The following is a 27,462-nucleotide window of genomic DNA, read 5'->3' as shown; positions in this document are numbered from 1 at the left end:
GAGAACATACACCACAAATTATCAAATTTATAACAACCAAGAGTTGCTGGGATGATGGTATCAACCCTGGAACAAAAAACTTATTTATTCAGGATAATGCTACTAGAAACAACCTACAAGCCTAACACTTATATATAATAAATAAACATTAGTATAATAAACTACTAAAGAAAGGGTCAAGATACATGAGAAAAACAAACCCTAAAAAACAAATGGCTAAAAATAATTTTCTCTAACCAAACAACTGATTGGGACTTCAGTTACAAGTAGAAATAAAAAGCAAAAACACTTGTACTTGCTCCTTCGCAGTACTAGCCCTGTCAGCCATTTACTCTTTTCTGAAAAAAGTTTCAGCACATTCTTACATTTGGCCTTTAACTTTTGGCTGTGTTTTACATCACTTTATGTAAAAAGGCAAACAAAAACAATCCTACTTCACTAACCAACCAAAGCAATTTGACCTCAAAGATGACCTTCGTCACAACCGAACTTCTGCAACAGCAAATCGCCCACACCTCTGCGCAACGTAAAGTCTGAGCCTTACTAACTGCTTATCATTTGTCTTTAAAGGTAGAAGAGGTAGTCATCCAGCTCCACGTTGGGCTCCTTGTGAATGCTCTGTCCTACGAGAAAAGCCAGCTTATGAGCATACTGGCAGGGAGCAGGCACTCTGATGATCCCCTAAAGCGTAAACAGGAAAAAGTCTAGATTGGCCACAAGTCCAGAAGGACTTTTACATAATTTGATGCTGTTAATTTGAATACCAATACCAGAACTTGTTTTCCATTTTTACAGACTTGCTATACACATAAAATTACAATACATTTACTGACATTGTTTATGACTAAATGAAGCCCATTGACTGAAAGATCATTTGTATGACGACTCATTTTTGCTCATGAGACTCGATACTTTCAGTGCCAACATAGAGTAAATACAGAATATAATCAGTGAAGTAATTACAAGTGAAACTCAAACTGGGGGAAAAAAACTTCAGGGATATAAAACCACATTTAAAATTTCATAGGTTTCCATTTCTCATGAAGTAATAAAATTACTTATTACAAAACGAGCCCACCTGCCAGTTGTAGTACATGTGGCACAGCTTGTAGGTGAGCCGCTGCATGTGATCCGGCTTCAGTCCACTGGTATCGTACACAACGTTGTAGTGGGTTGGTGAGACGCTTCCAGTTCTCACAGCTTGGCTCACAATGTAGAAGTCATACCTGGGCAAAACCAGAAGTGCAATAGTTTTTCCCCCTTCTACTTATTTTTTCCTTTATTTGACCAAATAAAAAAAAAAAAAAAAAAACTTGATTAGAAATCTTTTTCAAGAGTGACCTGGCCAAGAAAGTGTACAACCACAAGGACAATTTACCACACAACAAAAAGATCAACTTTCACAGCACAACTCAAAAAAAAGTAAAACAAAGGCAGTAGCCAACATTAGGGCAATCAAATACAGTGTTGGTTGAATACTACAAGGTTTAAGAACAGTCACATTTACCATGAAATTTTTCTTCTCAAGCTCTTACAATCGACTTAAGCTCCCCCAGAGAGATCAATTTTGGACGGAGCAGCATATTTGAAAGCTGCCTCCCTCAGTACTACTAAGACATGCATGGCTTAAAAACGGTGAAACTTACCATTCTGGGCGGGTGACCTCTGTGTCAATGACAGTGCCTGGTGGAGGGTTGATGACTCTGTCACCCATTTGAGCAAAAAACCTGCAGCTGATGCGCTTCTTCACCACCACCACACTCAACTTGGGCCTACAACAAGCAGACAGAGAGGCTCTAATAAAATCTACTTAACTTTCACTCTATGTTCCAAGTTTTTTTGTGTGACCTCCCTCCCCCATTAACTACAAAGGCCAAAACGCCGATACTTGCATTTATGCTTCTATCAGACGGATGAAGTGTCATTAAAGTGTAAGATATCATTTGAAAGGTCTTGAGATGTAGAATGTCAAAAAAAAACTTCAAGGACCACTAGGAAACAACAAGATGTCCACAAACAGCATCATATGAAATGCTGGTGCATGATACAGTTGAACTATGGGTGAATATGCAGCATTTTCATTGAATAGTGTGGATAAACTGAAAATGACCACGAAATGGTAAGGAAATACAATATACTGCTTTTGATAATAGTTTTGGGATTTGGTGATGTGCTGTGTGATAAACATGCAATCTGATGTTCTGGTTGTGAAATGTGAAGGTTGGTATTCTCTGAAAATGCTTCTTTAGTTGTATATGATACCCAGTATGTTGGGGTGAAGCGAACGGATCACGCGTTCTGTTGCATTTTGTTTCGGGTGTTCATGTGGATGGCGCATTTATTTGATGCATGTACTCAAAAGTTGTTATAAAAGAAATACTTTGACAAAAGGCACTTTGAGTGTTAAGTGGCGTTAAAGCTTCTTGTCTGAGAAACAAAAAAAATCCCCCACCATCACTTCAGTAACTTTTACACACAAACTGGTGTATAATACCGGATCCAGCGCCCATGCCGGTGATTTCATCAGTACATTTACATTCATCTCACATACAACACACACATGCAGTAGCTCTTCCAGATTTTGTAACAATGACATTAAACTCACTGGTAGTCGTGTCCCATGGACTTGATGGACTCCATGATCTGTGAAACCTCATAGCTGACCACGCTGTGAAGCTGGCCATCGCCCACACCATCTCTGTACACTATGATGCGCGAAGGCAGGCAGCCGTTAAACTTCAGATAGTGTTTCAGGGCCCCTGGAAAATGAAACCACTATCAGTTATTGTCATGCAAAATACGCTAATGTTAAACCTAAAAAAAATGTGCTAAAATAAGGGAAGAAACTTGCCACTTAATGCCATCTTCAACCCATCCATGATTTCCTGGCCTTTGTGCTGCAGCACACATTTGGAAAACCATCTTGAAAAGAAACAAAAGGTACTTGCTGAAAATACGAAACGAAAAACTATGGCTAAAGGAAAAAAAACTACATCATGATCAGTTTTCGGTTTATGTTGTAAATACTAACCTGCTCATGGTATTATTGAGACTGGCCACTAGAGCCCCGATGGACCTCTTCCCAGCAGTGCTATCATGGTAGCAGTCAATGCCCACAATCATCACCTGTTTAAGCTGGAAAAAAAACCCATCAGACTATTTAGTGGGGATGTTTTGTCCCCATTTGACTTGCTAATGTTTGGACTTTACCACTGTACAGATGCTATTTGAAAACTGATTTCCAGCTAAATTTGATTAATATTTATTATGCACATCTGGTTCCAAAAGAAAACCATGTACAAAGTAAATTGTGAATAGTCTACCAATACCTGAAGGGAAATTGTGAAGTTTCATAAGGAAGCAGACAGAAAAAACATTAACCAGAAACATCTTTTCATATCTACTCAAATCTAAGCCACTGCGATTAAAGATTTCTAGAAATAAACCAGGCTGATACCTTAAAATGCTTACTAACTTACGGGAATCTCCACACTCCACAGCTCTCCTCCCATTTTGCAGGCCATCTGTAGTAAAATCTTGGTAGTCACCGTCATGATTGTCTTAGGTTTGCTGAGAGTACGGGACAACACACACTGGCTCGGAGTGGGACAGTCCACACAAAGGTACTTCTTGACACTATCATACTTGTCCTTCCTGTTGCTGGGAAGGATTACCACCACCTAAAAATGGTTAACACCAGATGATGCAGCATTTAAAAATGTTTGCAGATAAAGATCAAGACACAGCTTCAATTACAAAATCAAGTATGAAGCCAGCCAACTTTATAAATGTATGGAAATTACTGCATTGCTAAGACTGCAAAAATCATTTCCATTCTCATTGCCTTTACAAACAAGAAGGGGAATTTATAATAGGCCAGCATGAACTAGTATCTGGTCATAGTGTATTTCTGGACCCCAACCCTGTTGTCATAACTAAATTATACTTATATTCTCAAAGTAATTCTACTGTTAAATATTACATATGATTAAATAATAAGTCAAATATAAAGGATCTTCTACTTTGCATCTAATATTCAGATCATTTCTGCACAAACCATTTGTGTTTGGGGTCCAACATTGTGCTGAAGGGCCCTGAGGAGAGACTCCTGATAATCTTCATACTCAATCCTGCATAAAAAACAGATGGTGAAATCATATTAAATTATAATGCAAACGGGAATATTCCAAGCATTGAGCAAAATGAGTCAGAGCGCATTCAGCACCAGAACAATTTATGGCCAATTGCAAGCACATTCAAAAGGAACCCCGACTGTCAGCTTGCTGACCTGAAAGGTTTTGCCCAATTCTACTGTGATTTACTGTTAGTGATGTGTAACAAATCCTAACTAATTAAAAAAATAAATAAAAAAAAATCATAAATGCCTACTACCTTTTATTGACCAATGAAGGTCACCATTATTTTGCTTGCACAATGCATTCTGGGACAGCGGCGTGTAACAGCTGCTCTCAAAACAGACGAGGAAGAGAAGGCAAATGTGACATGCTGCCAGATTATTTTTCCTTCCTTGAACAGTGGCGCTACAGAAATAATGCTGCATTTAGTTGCAGTTTCCAGTCAAAAGGAAACAAAAACCACTACACAAGTCCTCACTGCTTTCTGAGAGATAGAGCTGAATGGGAAATGCAACAGCAACTTCCAAAGGACCCACATTAACGTTCTTAATACTTCTCTTCTGATGATTTGTCATTTTGTCAACCACAATTGTTAAAGGAGCAAAGATGGTCAGGCGGTAACAAACGAGAGCTGATTCCAACAATTTTATCAAGGAGCCTCTAGCCTCAGGCTGGCAAGTGAAAAACACAGCGAGAAATATCAGAAACACCAGATGCAAGATGTCCTTCTGCTGGGACGTAAACAACCCGGTCCCCCTGCCAAAGCCAATAGTGAACCATCAGTCATGACCCTGAACATGAAGGAATCTAACCACCCACCGCTTCATTCCATCCTGCCATCTTTGTGTGTTCAGTTTGCTTCAAATATGACCGATGCTACAACTCAAACACATGCCAGCATATCAGACACTGTGGTACAATAGCTGGCAGATGGTTATTACCCCCAAAAATATCGATCATATTTATGCAGGTGGAAAAACAAGTGGAAGACTCAGTATTGTTAGTCTTTCTGAGGCAAAATGCCTGGAAGTTTTCACGCGCTGTTATGCAAGAATCATCTGACACAATCAACTGTAAACTTTTTTTCTGTGATTTCACAATGTGCAAAACAGACCTACATTAAACAAACTTCCTGATGCCAACCATGAACAGCTGCTGACAAAGTGTGCTCTTTGTAGCAAACACTATTAGCTGGTAGTGGCAAGCAGCTACTGCACAATTTGGTCCACTCCATCTTCATTTATCTGATCGTCTTCATTTTTAAGTGTATTATCAGTGATTTCTTCGTTGCTCTCTCAATGCATTCAGGTTCAAACAGAAAATATGGAACAGAAAACTCTGATGAACCTCTAGAGCTGACAGAGCAGCAGACTAACATAACCCAGCATACAGAGTGGCGTCCAAGTGAAAGTTAGTTTTCAAAAAGTATAAAAACTAAATAGAGTATTATTTTGGGTACGCTTTTATTAGGGATGCACAGATACCAGTATAGGTATCAGTCTGATACCATGTATTACTTAGTACTCTGTATCAGCAAGTACTCTAAGTACATGTACTCTGTAAAAATGCGATATTGGTGCATCCCTAGCTTTTATAGCTAAAGTAAAATGTTTATCAAAAGGAGTCTATTTGTTGGAATTACCTTTAATGCGTTTGTGCATGTTCCACCTCTAATAAGTTTCATGAAATTGAACTTGGTATTTTTCACTATTGTGCAAACAGGAGTGCCTACCACAAATCTGCTTGTACTATCAAGAGAAAGATTATTTCTTCATAGGAGACAAAACACCTGGTATTTATATATACAGTGAACTTACATGCCAGCTCTCTGAACGCGGATTCCCAGTGGACCTGCAACTTTGCCGACGTTCTGCAGGAGGGCCTGTGCTTCGTTGCCGTTACGGCGGGTGTAAAACATGAGCCAGTTAGTCAGCGGAGGAGCGGTGGTCAGAGATAATCCACGCATTTCTCTGGTCCATTCAGCCTGCTGAGGGTTGTACTCATACTAGGAGAATAAAGAAAATTATAAGTTTCTCTAAATTCTATTTACTTAAATGCAAAGAATATATTTGACCGGGACTGAATTACCGTTTTTTGTCCTTGTATTAACTTTTCTCCTGTAAGGACTCTGCCAGTCACACGTACAAGTTCCTTGTCAAAACTGAGTCCCCACTTATCCAATTCTGCCACTGCTTCTTCACTCCTAGAAACAATGTTTAGAATTTTTTATCAGACACTATTACAGTTTATATGAATATGAACAGACTGACAGATGGAATTAAGGAAAATGAGTGGAAGATTAGGTGATTAATGTTCACAACATTGCTGAGAAAAGATCCATCAATTTTTATTTATTTTTTTTTTTTTAGGGCCCATGCCAATTTTGTCTCATCAGCCTTGGCTGAAACAGGCGGCCAATTTTCTTGAGCCGATACTGCTTTTGTTCCCTTAATTTACACCATAAAACCATACACCATACCTTTTATAGGCATTCACCTGACCTTTTACAGCCACCATGTGGATGGGACAAGGAGTTCCCTCACATGTACCTGCTTTAAGTTTTAGATTTCTAAACGGAAACAGGCATGGGACATGCATGCGCACGCTCTTATTAATCTGAAAGTTGAAGTACGTCACATTTCCTTTTTGCACCGCAGACACCACCTGCAGTTTGCTTTGCTACGCACAGTTTTATAAACAAGGCCCCTGGTAGGTTAAAATATACTAAATTTATTCAATGTTTCATTTTCAGTTAAACATTTGACAAACCACACCTATTCACTGCCAATAATTACTGCCAATAATTACTAACAGGGATTTATGAGGTCTTGAATATTGTGTCAAATCATAGTCAACGTAGTTGGATACCTGGAACGTTTCTGGATTAAAAATATTTGACAGAACAATCTTTACTGTTTTTCTCAGATGTCACCACCTACTTTTCTATGCTAGCCATAAAGTTCAGGAGACGTTTCTCCCTCTGCTCTGGGTTCAGCTTGGTGTGCAAGTCCAAGTCTTTCATTATGTTGTAGTCTGCTCGCATCTTGTCAGTCAAGCCTGTAAAAACAGTTTAGACACGTTACTATATGGTTTATTGTTTACATCTGACCAGAAAAATAAGTTGCTAAACCAAATGCTACTGAATCAGTGACCAACCAGCATTTACACTTGAGCTGCAGATACTGGATGAAAGAAATACTCTGCCTACAGTAAAGATACTTTTCATACATGTTCTGATACATTACTCACAAAAAGCTAGTTTTGCAAGGGGTCATTGGCGTTTTAGATTGTGGTATACCCAACACTTATTAGCTTTGGTTTTTAATTCATTGAGATGACGGAATTACCATTGCATGATTTTACTTAAATATCCTAATATGCAATATGCATAATATGTAAATTCTAACTGAAATTTCACTACTACTACACTACGTTTTGTGAAAAGGGTATATAAGAATGTTAACACTGCAGAATAAAGGTGAACCTGTGAGGTAACAGAGCTCTGGGACCAGCATGGCCGGGCCAGGAGGGGGGCCTCTGGCAGGACCCATCTTCTTCACGTGGCTGATTAGCAGCACCTGGTTTCCATCAACAATGTCCAAGCTATATTGCTGTGAGAAGATATCAATATATGGAAAAGAGGGGGAGGGGAGACGACATTTCATTACATTTTACACACAGGTGTGTAGTGCAGGAATCTCTCTATAAACAACCTCTCCGCTTCACCAACACTTACGGTCTTGTAGTAGTTCTTGAAGGAAATGTTCGTGTCTCCCCTCTTGAACGTGTTGTTGGGAGTGTGATCCCATGCAATATCGTCAATCCTGTAGGTTTTGTTGTTGTATCTGAAAAGTAAAAAACATGACAAATTAGTCCGTGCAATGTATGTTTATGGTTATAGTGCAAAAAAAAAAAAAAAAAAAAAAAGATTTAGTTAGCTTATAGTCTGGTTAAAGTAATTTAAGTGGCTGTGTGCTTCTTCCTGAGGGTGTAAAAACTTCAATTGTTGATGGAAGTCTGTGGTGTGTGTGGGTGGGGTGAGGGGTTTAGCATCCTGACAGCCCGTTGGATGAAGCTGTTCCTTAGTCTGCTGGTCCTGGTCTGCAGGCTCTGCAGTCTCCTTCCTGATGGCAGCAGGCTAAGAAGCTGTGTGGTGGGTGGAGTCTCTTGCAATGCAGAGGGATTTACGGGTGAGGAGAGGTGTAGACATTTTGCAGGGAGGGGAGAGAGGCGCCAAAGATCTTCTTAGCTTCCCCCACGATGTGATGGAGGCACACTTTCTGCAGGACACATTAGGCGCTATGCCACACGGTGATGCCGCTGGTCAGGATGCTCTTGATGGTACCTCTCTAGAAGGTGCAAATGATGGGGGGCTGAGACTCTAGCTTTCCTCAGTTTGTGGAGGTAATAAGAGGAACTTGTTGGTTTTCTTGGCCAGTGATGTGGTGTTGATGGTCCAGGAGAATTTCCCTTTGATGTGCACACCCAGGAACTTGGTTCTGCTCGCTCACTCCACTGTAGCACCACAACAATCTCCTTTGTCTTCTCCACGTTCAGAGGGAGATTTTGTTCACACAAGGCCAGGCAGTTCACCTCGCTCCTGTAATCTGTCTCATCTTCGTTGATAAGACCCACCACAGTTGTCTCATCTGCAAATGATCTGTCTGCGCATGCTAACCGCTAGCTTCCAAAGGTATTTTTAATAGATGTTAACTTGTCATTTTTTATATATTTTGAGTTGTAATGTTACATAACTTCACTGAAACAATGAAAGTATTTCCAGTGAGATACTGATATATTTTCTTTATGTCTGCTTAGTTTTACAGTTTTTAATAAAGGTTTCTAAACAGATTCAGCTTCTGATTTTTCTTGGCAGAATTATCTGTCTGCTATATTACAAATCAAGAGGTGGCAGATTATATCAGTGTGACATTTTAAGTGTTTACTGTGGTAATGTCGACTAGTTTCTTTCCACCAGGTCCCCATAGCTATTGTTTGTCTCAGACCAGCAGCTATGTTCCGCCCGGTGTGATCTGAAAAAGATTAATCTGGAGGCATTTCGTTTTCACGTTGAAATCTGTGTCAATAAAATGTAGCGCGACATTTCTATACGGCTCTATGATGCAGCTTGACCACAGGTCCGTAGAGGTGGCGAAACACTGGACTGTCGTTACGTCTTTTACAACACCCTCACCACACTCATAATACAGGGCGGAGAGAGACAGTCCACTAAAATGGTGTGGAGATGGCAGTGATACCGTTTGTCCAACGTGTTGATGAGGTTCTTAAATCCCGGATTGTTCACTGTGTTAATTGAGAAAAAAAAAGTCCTGTTTGTTTATAACGTTTGTCTCTCTGTGACTGAGAGCTGGTGGATTATTTAGTTGCGACTCACAAAAATTTAACATTTTTCTATTTTCTTGTGTAGCGTTGCAAGCCCTCGTGTGCACGTCTGCGTGCACGAGCGCAACATTTCACATGCACGACTGTCGCTTGGCTGGAGGGCGGCACAATTTTCGCCTCCTCAAGCAAGTTCCATAGAAAATGATGGAGAAGGAGCGACGTTGCCTCCCGTGTGTCCAGCCCTTAACTGAGTTTGCAACTCGTGCTGAATAAAACTAAAGCGGTCGGGGCTGTGGGAGGAGTCTGCAGCAAAGCGCTGCAATGCCAGTGGCGCTCGATTTGCAACTGAAAACAGCACAAGTAGAACAAAGGACAAAGGACAAAAAAAATAAAATAAAAATAATCGGACCATTTCATTTTTATGATCGTCGAAAACCCAGATCGTAATTGCGATTAAAATTCGATTAATTGCCCAGCCCTACAAAGTGTAGCAACATAAGGGTCAGCTGTACAAATTCACACAACCAGCTGTGAATCAGCAGTTCAAGCACATAAAACATACGTTTTACAGCTGGTGAAGGGGGAGGTTATCAAGTGGCACTCAGAAATTGATAAAACAATGTCAAGTACAGCACCATCAAGACAGACTTTAATAAAAAAAAACTGTGTGATCTTACTTTGTGAGAATGATGAGCCCAACAAGCTCTTTGGTACAGATCTCAGGAAAGCGTTGACTTCCACACTGCTGCCTCAGGCTAACCATGAAGTCGAGCACCGTCTCACTGCGTAGCACCTTGTGGCTCACATCAGTGCACATCATGATGGATGACTCATAGTTCAAGATGGTGGTAACATAGCCTGGCCAGATGGTGAGCCTAAAACAAAAAAGATCATTCAAAATTCAATCCTTAAAATAGCTTGAAATCAACTTTCAGTCTCAAATACCCAAGAACAGGACTCCATCCAAATTTTACTGAATACGCTGCGAGACCAAGCCTTGTACGAGTGCTTTTAGACGGGTGAGGGGTCTGCACAGCACCTGCTCCTCATTGGGAAAAGTAAACTACGTTCATCTGCGTCAGTATCCAAAAGTCTCCAATAATACCTAAAAACTCACTAGATGTTGTTAGTCACTTTTTTTTTAAAAAAGTTGCTAGAAGGGTCTGAAAACTTGCTAAATATAGCGACAAAGTCGCTAAGATGGTAATAAATTCCCCGAAGACCCGCCTCATTTCACACATAAGCCAATAACAGTGGTTGTTGGTCCTGCTCACAAGCACATTGTCTTCTTCGTTGATGTTTGTCTCACATTTTAGTCACAAAATGCAACTATTTGGTCGCAGTCTGGAGCCCTGTATTTATCTGAGTTGCATGATGGCATGTCAAAGCTGAACCTGCTCTGTGTTCACAGCAGTGAGCACACACACGTGCGCACACACAGGTTTCCATCAAAAACACACCAACCAGCTGAAAATCAGACAAAAATATGGGTTTTCCAAATTTTCTCAGGCAAGTGAAAATAGAATATTCTTGATCCAGTGGGGAGCAGAAGGAATATTTCCTGTTCCGGTGATACACTAATAGCTGCAGTCATCACGGAAACGCATACACCAGAACAAGCTGAATCTACAATCATTCCAGAAATTTCTGAGTCGTATTTTGGCTTTAAAAGGATTCAATATTCTTTTTAGGTTTTATTAACATCAACAGGCGACTCCACTGAATGGAACCGTTTCATCAGGACATTTAAAAAGTTTAACTTTTTTATGTCCTGAGGCGGTTCCCTCCCCATCACAGCATTTCTGTGTGTGAATCTGAGGAAACACTATTGTTATGGTATTTCAAAAATGCATGTTAATGTGTCAGATCAGATTATAGTAATTTGATTACTCCCTGATAACTAACTTCGATTGTCAAGTAAATGCACTGTTTTATAAACAGGTCTCTGAGAATGTCTAATATTTAAGTAAAATAGGTGTTACACAATTAGCTGCAAATGAATCTATATTGAATCAGATTGAATTGAAATGGGCTGCTGTGAATCGAAACCAAAATTAGTGACAATACTCAGCCCTATCAGATATGGCAACAGTCAAGTAGCTGCACCACACAACAGGACAGCAGAAAGTTAAAATAAACTGCATAGCAAGGGCTCCACAAAACCAGACGCCAAACACCAGATACCACTACTATGGATTTGTGGGCTTCGGGGAAAGGAACCCCTGTTTAAAGACCCCACCACACAGAGCCTCAAAGATCTACTGACATTGTACCAAGATACCCTCAGATCTTTTTTGTTCAAGCCCTCACTGGCCAGATTTCTTAATAAGACCTACTTATTAAAAATGGGTGGCCATGTGTTATAGCTGATCTGTGCACATCCATTTGGTGATTAGGTTTTTGCTCTTTTAAATTCTAACTTTAAATGCAGTTATATGCACCCGAGAAGTTTGGGTCGCACCATGGGCTGTGAAACACCATTTTAAAGTGCAGTAAAATAAATACTTCTTATGTTCTCACAGAGAAATAAAAGCTTTGACTTAAAAGAAAAAGTTGGCATTAAATCTTGGCTCATTAATTCCAAATATTTATCATCCTTTTTCATTCATTTAGGATGATGAATAAAATTTAGAATCAATCATTAAGATTTGTTCAATGTTCAAGAAAAAAAAAAAAAATATATATATATATATATATATATATATACTTATGCTGTGGTATATTTAGTGGATCATTTGGGTTGTAGTAGTTGCGTCCAATCTGCTGCATCTTGATCATTTTCAGGATCCTGTAAAAATAATATACAAGAAGAGACACTTATAAATTTATACATTTCCATTGATCTAAATTCTTGTGAGGAGTTGTAGACAAATACTGGAGGACAGACTACTTTAAAACTTGGCTAATTGCCTATTTTGGTCCATCAATGTGTTGTATTTCTTAACAACACTTGAAAATTGGACAACATACTTTCTGAAAATGATGTTGTAGAACTGAATGCACACTGGTGATGTGGGTGGCAGTTCATTCGTCAAGGTGACAGTTATTTGAACCTTCTCTCCCATCCTGGTGTCACTGTGGAGCACAGTCTCCTAAAGATCAGATACATCTCATTAAAATTGAAGGTTTATTAAACTTGTTTGATTCATTTCAGTTTGAAGACATTGTTGATCTTTATCATTCTGTTATCATTGTGTGGCGTTGATAAAGACCTTAAACTCAAACTTTATTATATCAAATACACAGCTCTTTAGACACCATAAATGTCAAAAGGAAAATTCCCACAGTCAAGAATTGGAAAGTTAAAATAACCGGATCAACGGGCAAAATCAATAATGCCAGCGCTATAAATTCTCATCCCTAATTAATACACATGTTGGTACCTGGTTGGGTAATCTGTGAGGCAGAAAAAGCTGAGCTCCATCAAACTGTGCTGGGCCAAACACTTGCTCATGCTGAAAGAGGAGGCCAGATCTCAGGCGTCGAGACTCCATTGGTGGCTTGAAGTCCACGTGATACTGATACAGAACCCACTGAGGGCGGGACAGAATGCGGAAGAAGTTTGCCGTCAACCGGACAGGAGCACCAGATGTTCCTGAAGAATTGTGCAAACACCGTTTAAGAGTAATTCAACATTTTTAACAATAACAAAAGATATACCATGTGAATGTTTTTTTTTCATGTTTAAAAACAACTGACCGCTCTTTGAGTCCCTCACATGCTCCATCGCCTGTCTGGTGTTAATTCCCACATCATGAAAATCCCGACGCCGTCCACCTCTTTCAGTCAGCTTCACCTGCTGAAATCCTGCTGAAATCTGTAGAACAGCTGGTAGAAACCACATAAAGACCCTTGAGACAAAGTTCCACAACTTGGGATGCCTCATACTATTACATAGACACTTTATGCACATTCAAAAAAAAAAAAATTTTATCTGATTTTAACAGCCAATTCCCCCGCACTGCACTCCTCGATATGGTTAACTCTGAACTTGAAATACTTTGACAGACATAACTAACTGCGACTGTACCTTCAGCAGAATAGGCTCCAGGGGTACCTTTCTGCCTGCCTCTACCGACCAACTCTCCCTCAGCGGGAGGGACAGCGGCCAGTGAAGGCTCCGGAACCTGGCTCTGCAAGAGAGATCAGAGGTTGGCAATGGGAAAACAGCATTGTGCATTTCCATTCCCAACAATGCAGGAAGGAGTCAGTTTTAAATATTTTAATATCTAAAACTAGGGATTAGGCTGGCCAATTTGTAAATAAATAGAACAGGAATTCTGTTTACCTTTGACCCTTCTACACAATTTCATTTTTCAGACTCTCAGATTCAAATTTCTCTATTTGTAACTGTTACATTCAGCTAAATGTTCAATACCATGCGTTTTAACATTACGGTACATATTCCATTACAAAATAATCACAAAAAATGAATTTTAGAAGATATTTACTCAGGTTTATTAAATATTAAATTTGCATGTCTTTGCAACAACATCTGTCCAAAGTAGAAGTAAACCAACCAGTAGTGCTTACACCTTTGTTAGACTGCCTTAGCATTTTGATTTGATGAAATATCACATCAGTTTCCCAGTTTCTCGTAGGAACAAATTAGCAAAAAGAAATTTAAATATTTCAGTTTCACAGCTATATATGTACAAAAGTGCAAAACAAAATAGCTACAGACTGACTAAATATATACACTATGTAGCAGATGGAGTACCTTGAAGTTCAGCTAGAGTTTAGCTGCTAGACAACAGACTAGAGTGGAAACACAACACAGAAGCAGCTACAAGAAGGGACAGAGCAACCAAGATATTGCTTATCTTCTATAAATCATGGGACGTGCAATCAGCTTTGCAGCCATCTGTCGGGGCAGCAGCATCAGAACCAGAGAGTCTGTGCTGGGAATAACTCTGGAGCCAACACACACACTACAAACCTGCAATTTCCCTCTGGGATTATTTAAATTTTTAAGTCTCTACATGCAGTGCTGCACAGATACAGGTGAGCAAAATCTCACCATGGGACAGAGAGTAGCACACTTTGGACATTATGTTGCATCAACCAAATGAAAAACAGACCATATCTGCATTTCTAAATGCTCCCGGGGTGGAAATACTTTTCAGCGAGGAGTAGCTGAAGGAGTACCCCTGCTCTGGAGTTATGTCAAGAACTGCATGTCCATCGCAGGAATACACACAGCTCAGCAATCAAAATGTCATCATTGTGGTCATTTCTGAGGCATAATACTGCTTAAAATGGACATTTCACATTCCGCTTCGACTTCTACGCCCGTAAACTATCTTGATGTGTATACTACAAGTGCCAATGCTACTATCCTGTCTCTCCTGAAACAACACTCATGCAAGCAGTAGAGTTTTCTAGATCTGGGTGGAAGTGCACTGTCTCTTATCAGTGGTAGATGCTAAACTTAAAAGAAAATGTAGATGTACAAAAACACAGCTGTGGCATTTAGTACCTAATGTTGGTGATATAGCCACTAAATATGACATGTTGAACAACTCAGGATATATTTGATAAATCACCAACCCCTACGTTGTGGGATATTTTCCTTATTCTCCATCTATTTCACTGCATCCGGTAATGAACTAAAAAGTCAACATGCATATACAGAAATGACCAACTATGGAAAATTATGTGAATGACTTCTCAACAAACTAGGTTTAATGGCAGTGTAATCATTGCCAGAATTCTTTAGGGTGGGGTACAAAGAGCTGTATATTCACAGAGTAAGTTACTATGACAACACTCAGGGTTTGACTGACTTTGCTTCCTGGAATGGAAATCCCCGAGTTTCCCTTATTTCAGAATAAATTGTTCATTGTTTTCACATTACCTGCTTTCTCAAATACCCCCACTTGCAAAATATACTAGTTTATCTAACCCTCTAATGCACAGGTGTCAAACTCCGGTCCTCGAGGGCCGCTATCCTGCAGGTTTTCATTGGTTCCCTGAACTAACTCACCTGACTGAAATTAATGGGTTATTGTGAAGAAGTTGACAAGAAGCTGCTAGATCCATTTGATTTTATTCAGGTGTGTTAGATCAGGGAAACAATGAAAACCTGCAGAATACTGGTCCTCGAGGACCGGAGTTTGACACCCCTGCTCTAATGCAATAACTATAAAAGTCAGGGCCAAGATTTTTCTTTCTAATACATTCTTTGTTTCTTCTTGGGTTATCTCTTTTTTTCCCTCCAAAACAATTATTTTTTCCAGAAACATCCACTGGATATAAAACAGTATGAACTTCATTGAAATTGTTATTGTCACAATTATTGTTATATATAATGTTTCATAGTAAATCAAGGAATATTTTTGTATAGTTTGTAAAACAATTTAGTACATTTGTCTAAAAAAATTATTTGGATCTCTTCTCACAACATTCACTTTCCAGTCTCTTACAAATGGAGACCAGTTTCAAAGTTGTCATGGAAAATTCAAGACATGGCAAGCTTGAGTCTGGCCATGGTACCATGAGCACATCTCCTACAGCTCCCTCATCACACTGCCATCACTCTGCAAAGTGGCCCTCATCTTCCTGTCTTTATCTCCATTATCCTCAGCTAGATGTTTTTATTGTTCTCTGGCAGCCACTCATCACTATTGTCACTACACTCATCTCTGGAGTCAGGGATAATATCCTGGACTTTTCTATTGGCTTCCCTAATCTTTGCTGTGCTAGTAGTCTACAATATAGATGGCAATTTCTCTCTCTTTTATTTTTAAGATGAGTAGCTTTTATATAGGAAATGTACTCTGACTTACAAGAAGTCGTTTCTAAAGATTAAGCAATTATATGACTTGTCTACAACATTGGACACATGGTTAACTGCTACTTACTGCTCCAGGTGCTGCCACCTCCTGCCCGCGTGCTCTGCCCCGTGATCGCGCACGTGCCCGACCAGTCATTTTCAGATAGTCTTAAACTTGACTGCTGTATAAAAAGAATGTTTAACATTTAATTTATAAGCAACAAAGGCAAAATTAACAGCTTTTAGAAAAACTTCGGACATCTAAGTTTTGAAAAAAAGAAAAGCAAAAGTCTTTTTATGGCATGTTCTTGAGCAAATTTGATTTTTAATATACTTTACAAAAAAAAGCAACATGATGCCTTCACACATGTCCCTGCTGTGGAGACCATGCGCCCTCGTGGCGCTAGCTTACCGCCCTATGCTAGCAAGTCACTACATATGTACGACCAATATGTTAAAGAGTTTTTAAGGCAGGTGAATCTTTTATACTTTAACTTAGAGTTATAGATATATTTTACTGACAATTTATATCAATTAAACAAAATTACCACTTTAACGTTTGATTAAACTAAACTTGCTAAAACTAATATATAATATTTCTCCTCTGAGTTAACATTTGTTGCGGTTAAATTCGATATTTATATTTTTTTCTATAAAAGTACTTACGACAGAACAACTTTAGTTGGCCAAAGGTTTTTCTGCTGCACCTGTATCTCAATCAACAGACAAAATGCCGCCTGAAACTTATGTCGACCTCTTCGCGAAATGAATTAGTACGCCGACACATTTCGCCTTACCCCACTCTGTTTTTTTTTTTTGTTTGTTTGTTTTTTTAGTTTACATGTTACATTGTTATAAATTATAACTTCAAAGTTTTAAATATATATAGCTGGAGTTTTATCTACTGAATTTTGAAAGAATTAACAACTTTACTACTTTAGAACTATTTTTTCAAGCGCAGTGATAATGTACCTAGTGCGGTTCTGTGTGCTTTTTTTAAGTGTAATATCAACTCTGACCACTAGATGGAAGCAAAGCCTTGAATTAATTACACAGACTTGGCTGAGGCACAGACACTAAACTTTACTGAGCTGACTGAAGGGATTAAGCCCAGGGCACAGATACTTGTTGTTTGATAAATCAGCAATGCATTCACAAATACTACTGCTAAACGTTCAAATCACAGCTTAGTGACCGCGAGAATATTTACCAGAATGTTACTTTAGTTTATTGGACCATTTAAAGAAAACTGTTAAGTGTGTCTATAATATATATTAACATCTTCACTATAATGCACTGATATATTTTTTTAGCGTTAAACCCAGATTAGGAGAAACTAAGACACATCGTATTTTTCCTTGAAATTATTCATGTGATCGAAACTAGAATTGGATCTGACCGATCTTAACATGGCTATAATATTATAGCTTGCTCCTAGAGTGACTTGGAAACTAAACTTAATTTTGGAAAAGTATGCAATTTTTTCAGAATATTTTCATGAAGTCAGAAATTCATCTTTTGCCCATCTTTTAAGAGATACCAAATCATATTATTTTCTTTCTAACTTTTTTCTGCTCCACATCCTAGCATTTAAAAAGAGCAGTTGGCACCTCAGAGAGCATTTTAGGAGGATGTATGCAAGTCTTTCATGTCTGAGATCTAAGGGTGATTATGTATTCAGACCTAAGGGACTAGTCTGGAAGGACCTGCTTTAGTCACTGTTTACCTGCTGGAAGAAGACAGGAGAGAAAGTTTAAGGCAGGGACAAAAGTGTCACCAAGCCTGATTGTTGGGGAAAAACATGGGAAAAATAATTAATTAAATAATAAAGCTTCTTCAACTGCCAAAACAATCACTATGATGTATTTTTCCAGTAGCATTAACAGTTATGAATACTGTTCCACACACATTGCAAGATTATGTTGTCAAAATGCTAAACAACAAGCCTCTTCCACAAAAGGTGCAGTAGTGTAAAAGCTTTGATTTAAAAGAAAAAAAAGCTTTCTTCTGAAACAACGCTATCTTTAAAGAAAAGAAGACAACAACAAAGGACACTGAAAAAAAGAAAGAAAAAAAAAACAAGTAAAAATGCAAGAAAAAGAAGAAAACGAGGCCAGGGAGAGGACTGCAAGCTGAGTGTTGTGAGGCTGAGAAAGGTGCACCCTGCCAGGGACGTTGATGAATGCGCTTCAGGCTTCAAGCTCGCCCCGCAGCCCCCAGCAGTGTGGATTCCACGCTTACGCTAATCATGCTCTGTGAGATCCCACAGCCTAAAGCTGATGAAAGGAAACATGGAACACGGTTAGTATATCAAACTGGCTGCACGTTCACAAAGCACACACTTATCACGAACATATTTCTATATGGATAAATAGCATTTGTTTTCAACCTAATTTCCTGGTTCAGTCATTAAAAACAAAACAAGATCAAAGCTTTCATTTTACATAATTCACAGTGACCCTGTTAAGCTTGAACCCTTGATTGCAGAGGCAGAGCAAGAGGGGAGTCTGAATAATAAGGATCTACCATGCCATGATATCAGTAAGCGGGTTAGGAAAATTAGATTATTCTCTTGCCTACCATGGAACCTAATCTGCTCTGCATCAGTGTGTTTCCTCTAAAGAAGACACAGACATCACATCTCATAAACAAAACCCATACCAAAGTCTATGCAGAATTAGCTGTCAAAGTAAGCCTAAAGTTTAAAAAATTAACTGTGGTGCCTTTATTGTGGGGAAATGTGGTTGCACTATAACAGTTTTTGGCTTTGTTACTGACAGCACACAGTTGTAAAATTTATCACAATGGCAGATATTTGCTCTAAATAGTGAAATTGCATCAGAGAAAATGTTTTTTTCTTTTCTAAAACAGTTTTTGTACATTTAGAAATTAAAATATGCTGCCCTAAACTACTGATGAGCCAGACATGATCATGGATGTGTAGAGGTGTAGTATATAAAAGATGGAAAACGAACTCTGGGAAATAACATTTGACAAGAGTTTGTAAGTCAGGGTGAACTTAAACAATAGCAACACCAAACAGATGTCAAGGAATCTGCCTTAAGGTCACTATAATGCTTCCTAATTAACTATGTTCCCATATTCCATTATGATAAAGCTTTAAAGGCATTTTTAACCCCTTCTCAACCCTTCCTGTAAGTTTGAACATCAAGGACAGAACCGGTTTTGCTTCTTGGCAAATAAAGTTTCCTGTTCATTTGAAACCTAAACGTCTGTCTGGTGGCCTTGAATTGTAGACATGCATGAAAATAAAAAGATTCAATAAACATGGTGGATTTGTCCTCTGAAGATCAGCTAACAGCTATCAATAATTTGACTGCTTGCAAAGCAGAAGTAATGCAGAAAAGAAAATTTTTTATAATGTTTTAGAGATCTGTGGAGATGCGGGGGTCAAGATGGTTGGAGAAGGAGGAAGTCTGTGCTGACCACAGCGTAGTCCTACAGAGACAGACCCCCTCCCCCTCTCAGAGCCTGTTTCACTGAGGATGCCTCACTGTGATCTCTGAAAAGTCAACAAGGCTTGGTCCACAGCTGGGCTGTGGGAGAACAGAGAGCAGGCACATAGCAACACCCTCCTGCTGGTAGCAGCAGAGGAGACGGAGGACTCAGGCTGCCCGGGAATCTACTGTATCCCTCACCAATGAAATGCGGGTGTATGGAAAGTTGGAACCATACCTGAATCGCCTTTTCACCATCACACAGGCGATTTTCACAATTATTTTAGTTTACACATGCAAAATAACTATGGGAAAACTACTGCATTTTTAATATTTTAGCTAAGAATATCTCACCATCTTTGACCACACAAACTCCTCTGGTACACATTCACTGCACAATGGGATCACAGCAGATTTAATTTCCAGAGAAGATTAAGTTGCCTTCTGCATCACTGAAACTTTCTGGGGGATTGAAGTTAAATTCTTAGTGGTTATGCCTTTCTTTATCCAAAGCATTGGTTTGAACAAAGGTGCAGTGAAGCATCCGCAGCAAAGAATCTAATAAGCACAATGTGGGAATAAAGCAGAGGGGAGTGAGCATCAAAGGCAGCTAAGCACAGCATGACTGGCATCAGTCTGAACTCCCAACCTAGGACACTCAGCATGCTCTTCAGCAATCACCCCCTATGGACCAGTCATGGGCAGTAATTAAAACCATCATTCCCACTGCCTCGGTATCTCATTAGCCACAGGACCTTGGGCTTTCATCCCTACTCATCCAAAAATATCACAACTCCACACCAGCAAAGATTAGCCTCACCAACCAAAAACACACATCTGTAAATTCTTTGAACAGAGCGCTATCTAACTCTAAAAGAAGTGTGTGAGATCACACAAGCCTACCCATTCATGTCCACTGTAATTCTTACTGCTCCCTGCTGTTGGTTGATTAAATCTACCTGTGCAGCAAACAAAGAATGAAAGTGGTAAATGAATCTTTTTTAAAAAAAAGACGTTTGGTCTGCAGGGAAAATCAGTTTTGCTTCTGTTTGACTTTGTTCTTCAGCTGCAAACACCAACCAGTGTTTGTGAGTGAAACATTTAAAAATGAGGACAAACTGGTAGATTTGAAGCTCCTACGCTTTCACTATCAAAGGGAGGATTTGAAGTGGGCGAGTGTCGGTTGCAGTGGTCAGATTTAGCACTTTGGCTTTAGATAAAAAGAAACTCTTCTTCCCATGTTTAATTCAGTATGATCCATGACTAACTTGTGTAATATACTGGGCCTCGGAAGCCAATCACTTGCTTTGTGTACTACAGACAGAAATGAATGTGTTTCTGATCTTGATGATTGTGTAACTCAGCACAGGCCTACAAGTCAGGAAATTCTATTGTGACAGCTCTATGTTGTTCCCTGTTAAAAGAATTCCTCAGTGCATCAGCATTGCAGAGGTTCAAACCTTAATCCAGTGCATGCTATTAACCTACTTGGGATCCTGCAAGGTTGATTTTCTGCATTCAAATGACTGTAAGAGAATGTTTATAAAAGACAGGCTGTCGGCATTGTGTTTCTGTCTGGTAAACAGTGGCACGTCTGTCTTTCAGGGTCCAATTCTAAGTACACAAATGACAAGTGTGCTATGAACTACAGCAGCTATAGCTGCAGTCACAGGGTTCATCAAATGGTTAAATAGAGTTCCCAAATTATTCTCTGATTGTTCATCAAAGGGTTGCCAAATAGTTTCAAGATGCCCCACCCAAACACACAGAGCAGGATCAGTCAGTTCCTAAAGAGTGCTGTTACATAGCCCTCACAAATATGCCAACCACTCCTCCTCCTGCTGCACAAGTGTGTGTATTTGAAATGGAGGCTTCCTATTCTTCCGCCATGAGAAGCTTCTGATCTTTCAGTCCCACAAAGGCTTGTGTCCAACGAGGATGAGCTCTCCACCTTTGTCAACATGCCGTCTGAATCAGTCAAAGCGGCGTATTGTTTATGCGAATGTTTGCGCAACAAGGCCTGAGTGCCACAAAAACCATTAAAGACCCTGTCCCCATTTCCTCTTCCCTGCTATTATGAGTGAGTCAAAATTAAAACCCAACTAGAAGCTGGTTCTCAGCCAAATTCAGCTAACTAACTCTCTCCCGCTCCGTTTCTTTGAGAAGCCTTTGATGTTAGCAGGGGGCTGTTGCACTCACAGTGATGGTAGCGAATGATACTTTAAGCAATTCTTTTTTATCCAGCGAGCTTAATGAAAGATTAATGGGTTTGATATTTTCCCTTGTTTATATTTTATTTAAAAAGTAAGCCCGAGTCCTTGGAACCTGTTAAAAGCTCCTTGTTAATGATTTTGTGGATCAGTGGAAGTCACATTATGGTCTTTGACTCTAAACACAATGAGAAGTGGCAATTGCCTTCTTAGCAGAGCTACCTTTGCAAGAAAAGCTCTGACCTTGACTGCTGTGCTTATGTACTTCTCTAATACAGATGGGTTATATTGTAGCTGCAATAGTGATATGTCAATTTCTATATGTCCTAATTTAGCTGGCTGTACTCTTCATTTCACTCTATTTGACGGATAAAATGATGAAAATGATGCAGACTCACTGGGATTTTGTAGTGATAGTCTACGGAATATTCAGCAAAGGGTAAATGTTGCTGAATATTGTAATGTAGGATCTGATTGCACCAGTCAGGAAAGGTTTTCCTCAGCGCTGTTTATGAGTTCTTCTGCAGCTGAAGTTTTCCATCTATTAATACTCAGAAACATTTAATTTAGCTTTAGTTTGCTTTGTTACTTTCACCAAGGCGGAGATCATGTATTCAGTGGTGTTTGTTTGCCTGTCTGTGTCTGTGTCTGTCTGTCTGTCTGTCTGTCTGTCTGCGACATAACTCAAAAAGTTATGGACGAATTTTGATGGAATTTTCAGGAAATCTCAGAAATGGAATAAAGAACAAGTGATTAGATTTTGGGAGTGATTTGGATCACTGTCTGGATCCAGGATTTTTTTTTAAAGGATTCTGTACTACGGGGAGATAATTGGAGCTTCTAACTTATAATAATAATAATAATAATAATGTCCACTCATGGCTTGGCGGAGGTCTGTGCTCTCTGAGTGCTTCTAGTTTTGTTTTGTTTTTTCTGTGAATGAAGAAAAAAATCATATAACCGAACCATAATTTAAGACAAAAAACAAAGCTCCAACTTTGCATTACTACAATGTTTACCACATAAATATCCCTTTGTGTATATAGACACGTCATACATGATGAGATGCTTTACATCTACCCACATTGTTTCTACATGATGGTGTCCAGCTGGCACTTGCTGCTGCATGATAAAATCTTTCCCCTTGCAATATGAAACTGTACATGTTACAGACTGACTTTCAATAACTCTCAAGAGTCTAGTTCAACATTTTTCACATGGGTTAGAATAAATTTAGCCATTGTAGTTCAAACCTTTTGGTTCACATACTTACATATTTATTGATTTTATCCATTATGTGATGCTGATGCTCCCCAACATAACAGCTTACCCACACTGTATGTGCTAGTTTACTACTTAAACACTGAATTGTAACCATTACAATTTGAACGTACTTATTTTATTTATCTAATCAATATTTGGTCTATTTAAAAACAACCTCTTCTGACTTTAAACCTCAAATTCATGTTACTTGTCATTTGGCCAGCTGTAATTACAAGAACATCAGTTATTTAATCAAATGTCCCAAAACAACTTATGTTTATGCTGGATTAAAAAAAAAAACAAAAAACATCTTACAGCCATAAAAAATTGGATGTTTGTCCACTGGGAGCCAAAGAAAAAAGTAGCATAAAGCTGCTTGTTTCCTGTTTCCAACTGAAAGTCAGCCTGGTTTTCTTTCGGCCATGGCTATTTCCATAACCTGAAGTAATTTAAGCAGAAACCACAATGTTTTCCTACCATAATCAGGAAGTTATTCAACTTTTGAAAAAGTAGTTTTGATATAAAAATCATGTTGCAATTTTGGAAGACAGCAATTACATAACTACACTGGTTCTGGAAAGAATGTATTATTATTATTATTATTATTATTATTATTATTATTATTATTATTATTATTATTATTATTATTATTATTATTATTATTATTACTACAGCTCAGTTTTAATTAAAGCCTACAAAGACTTATACAGCCGTGTTTGCCTTATTGTTATTTGGTTCTTATCTGACTCTACTTTATAACACAATTGTTATTTAGGCTACAGCATATCATCTATTATAAGTAATGACAAAAAGTGGTCTTTGCTTCAATGTTGTGACACAAAGACATCAAATTTCCTTGTAGTTGGAGAGGAGTGACACAGGTTTGCATCATCACAAACATAATTTTCTGAGGTTTGGTATTCAGCTAGAACTTTAAATTGTAGTCACAGAGCAGTGTAGTCCAGCTACCACAACCACCAGAGGGAGGCGAGCCCTGAGAGGAAGACTGCAAGAGTGTGTGTCTGAAAAAGAAAAGAAAAAAACAAAAAAAACATGAAAAAAGAACTGAGGGGAGTATTTAGTTGGGAACAGTATTTTTTTTTATTCTTTATTTATTTTATTTTTTTACGTCAGGGGCCTCCATTAGCCCTGAGGCTAGCAGTTTCCCCTTTTCTCAACTTTCTCTGCAATAGCCCCCCCACCAACTCAGTCCCCCCCCCCCCAACACACACACACACTTCTTCCTCTGTGATTTATGCCTAACCTCTGTAATTACTGTGCCAACAGCAGCAGCCGTCAGGTTCAGATGGGGTGAGGCACAGACATGCCCCACCACCTCAGAGCAGTGACTCGCCAGCTCTGCTGTTTAATGCTGCCGCAATTTTCCTTTCAGCCTAATCTCCTTGACACTGGCTTTAGGAACATACTTGTGTGACAATGAGGCATTGCAAAGACCTACTCAAGTCGTTTTTGTTTCTTCCCACTAAAAGACACAGTAAAGTTATGTAAAGAACATGTTCAGCAAATCAAACTAAGTTCTGTTGATGGATTTCTGGTGTTTCATCAGTGAGCTGCAGTCTGTTGCGATTCAATAAATTGATGTAAGGGTACAATAGTTGCTCAGAGAAGAAATACACTCGTCAACAGCTAAGTTGTCATGAAGCATAACTTCAACAGCCCTTCACTCCAGCAGGATGAAATATAACTGGCACTTATTTGGACCTCCGACATTGGATTCACCACATGACTTGACACTTCCTTTGATATTAAACTCTCTTCTATCATTTGCCATGCATTTTATGAAAGGAAGGCCTTGTATTTACTGTGCTTGTTTTTCTTTGCACTGAGTACATATGCGGATGTTCATGACACCCCAGACCAGAGTCAGTGTACACAGAGCCCTCTTTGGCAGCCTCTTAAACAGCATGACAGAAAGTCAGGGAAAGAAAAGAGAGAAAGGAAGAAAGAGAGAATGTGCCCACATGAGTGTGACATAGTGCTGCTGGACTCATGTGCTCACCATGGCAACCGTGCAGATAGGGGTGGAGGGCCGGGGGACCCCTGGCTTTTTGGAGAGGTACAATACGCTGTCTTAACCTCAGTGACATCCCTGTTGTCAGTGGGTCAAATGCTTGAATATCAATGAACTGACTTGGTGCCCCTTGCAGTGGTCCTCAAAACTGTCCAACTCACATAAGAGTCTCTCGCTGTCCTCTCTGACCTTCTGTGAACTGCTTCCAGTCTCTTGCTGCATTTGAACCAGAAATACTAATTCCAAGGGTTCAAACAGCATTTAATCAGCACACATGCATTCCTGCCGCTAATTCTAGTCGACAAGGTTAATTTCTTGTCTGCTAGAGAGTGACTCCCAGCCAGGGTTTACACTGAGGTTATTTCTGCTGTTTCTAGGAGTAATGTGGAAAGGCTAAGAGTACAAATACATAGAACGCAAACGGACATTCCAGTTTAATATAAAAAACATGCTCATATACTTGTGTTAAATATTGTTAAATTGGCTTTATGCTTACCTTATTTTTATTTTTAAGATAAAACAAAAATAAAAATAACTCTTACCTCACCTCTATGAATTGCCATCTTATTGTAGTCAAGAGGTATGAGTGTACCAGGGGTCCCAGGATGTATGTTGTTAGGGGCAATTTGCACCTGACAAGGGCTCGCAAGTAAATAAATTCTGGGTGAGATACCAGACAAAGTGTGATTAAATAACCTTTATGATGGAAAGTTTAAGGTGCCCATTACCTCACCAATGTGACAGAGATGTGCTCCTCACCCTGGTGCCAAACCTGGGAGGAGAGACTCCTCAGTGAGCATCTGATGGCCCTTGGAGTTCAGCTGGACATAGTGCAAAAAGAACTGCAGTCACCCTCCTGTGGACCTACCACTTGCAGGAAGAGCTGTAAGGTCCCGGTGTGAAGTGGATTGTATGGCAGTGAAATGCTGAAGCCTTGGTGTTTTGATCTCAGTCTTCAAAACCATGCTATAGGGACATGGTGGGGAATGAGTCCTAACTTCTGGATGGTTGAGAGCTACAGGACAGATATAGCCAGACTCTGGCTTACTTGGACACACAACAAAGGCTCTAGAGCCAATCTCCTGGAAAGAAGTTAGGCTTTGCTCCAAAGACAGGAACTTTCCTTGGTGGATAAAAGGATGTCTTCCTTGTATCTTTGATAATTGAATAGACTCTCTCTGACTGTTTGCTCTCATGCGTCCAATGACAGCACTGATCCTTCTTAGAATATAGAGCTCTTCTCTGTACCCAGCTTCAGTCTGTAATGTTAAAAACTTTGAACTAAGCCAGAAATCTGGTTGTTTTTCTGGACTCGGTTCTATTTTTTAACAGCCATTGGTCTGGGCATTTCCCTCTCCTTCCTGAAGCTTTCAAGGGGAAGTGTTTCAGACATTTTCTGCATAACATACGTGGAAAAACTGGAATGCAACAAAGCCATACTTAGATAGCAACCAGAGCATCACTCCCACAGCAGAGCCATCCATCATTAAATTCCCACTTTACATCAAGTCACTTATTTCCTGCTAAATAGATATGTTGTTAATTTCTGCCCTACAGCACACAACAGCTTGTCTTGATGTAGTTAAATGAATCTTGGAGTGATGGTTTAAAGTGATGTCCATGACCCAAAAGAAAAATTTTATTTAGTTTTTAAACTCTGTGTAGGGCATTGTTGTTTATGGGTTCATTGTTTTACAAGAATATATGAAAAAGCAAGTGTTGCACTATAAATATGTAGATGCATTATTTGCTTGTCTTTATAGATCCTTCTTTACCGCAGTGTGTGATGGCTTTGACCCAGACCTGTCATGTGACAGCTGTTTAATGAGCTACAATTATGGCATTTATTTATTTATTTATTTGTTTGTTTGTTTGTTTATTAAAGCTGGCATGAAGAATGAACTAAATCTTTTCTGGGAGCTTTCCTAACCCATTGCTCGTAAGATTACAAATTGATGTTATTCAAGTGTTGACAAGCTAACGAATATAAACAAACCCGGTGAAGCCTCCAGTCTCACATCAAAAGCTCAAAAAAATAAAGTTTGGTCTAAAAAAAGAATGTCTCAGAGCCAGAAAGTCACTGTAAATAGACAGCAGTCAGGCAACAGTGTTTTAACTAAGTTGTCAGACTGCAGCTCACAGACTGGCCCTTTAAGCGTGCTGTTATTTTCCACTCAGGACAGATAAGTGGGTCCTGACCCTTTTTCTGGGTAGATTAGCAGCTTCTGCCGTCACTTTTATCAGG

General features: G+C 39.2%; 1 protein-coding gene across 1 annotated transcript; it reads right to left on the bottom strand.

Moving 5' to 3' along the window:
• Positions 1 to 43: 43 nt before the first annotated feature.
• Positions 44 to 17,076, bottom strand: piwil1 (piwi-like RNA-mediated gene silencing 1). The gene is made up of 21 exons (XM_041999291.1): positions 16,921 to 17,076; positions 16,343 to 16,436; positions 13,510 to 13,612; positions 13,179 to 13,307; positions 12,863 to 13,074; positions 12,450 to 12,571; positions 12,187 to 12,267; positions 10,157 to 10,354; positions 7,873 to 7,981; positions 7,621 to 7,747; positions 7,076 to 7,193; positions 6,225 to 6,339; positions 5,954 to 6,141; positions 4,058 to 4,130; positions 3,480 to 3,680; positions 3,032 to 3,135; positions 2,852 to 2,922; positions 2,606 to 2,759; positions 1,647 to 1,772; positions 1,079 to 1,226; positions 44 to 681 (listed from the first exon to the last, which is right to left on the bottom strand). The coding sequence occupies exons 2-21, from the start codon at positions 16,409 to 16,411 to the stop codon at positions 565 to 567; spliced, it is 2,565 nt and encodes an 854-aa protein (XP_041855225.1). The 5' UTR covers positions 16,412 to 16,436; positions 16,921 to 17,076; the 3' UTR covers positions 44 to 564.
• Positions 17,077 to 27,462: the final 10,386 nt, after the last annotated feature.

The sequence above is a fragment of the Melanotaenia boesemani genome, chromosome 11 (assembly GCF_017639745.1).
Source record: "Melanotaenia boesemani isolate fMelBoe1 chromosome 11, fMelBoe1.pri, whole genome shotgun sequence".
Lineage (NCBI taxonomy): Eukaryota > Metazoa > Chordata > Actinopteri > Atheriniformes > Melanotaeniidae > Melanotaenia > Melanotaenia boesemani.
Note: the sequence above shows the minus strand (reverse complement) of the source record. Positions and strands in the feature narration are given on the sequence as shown.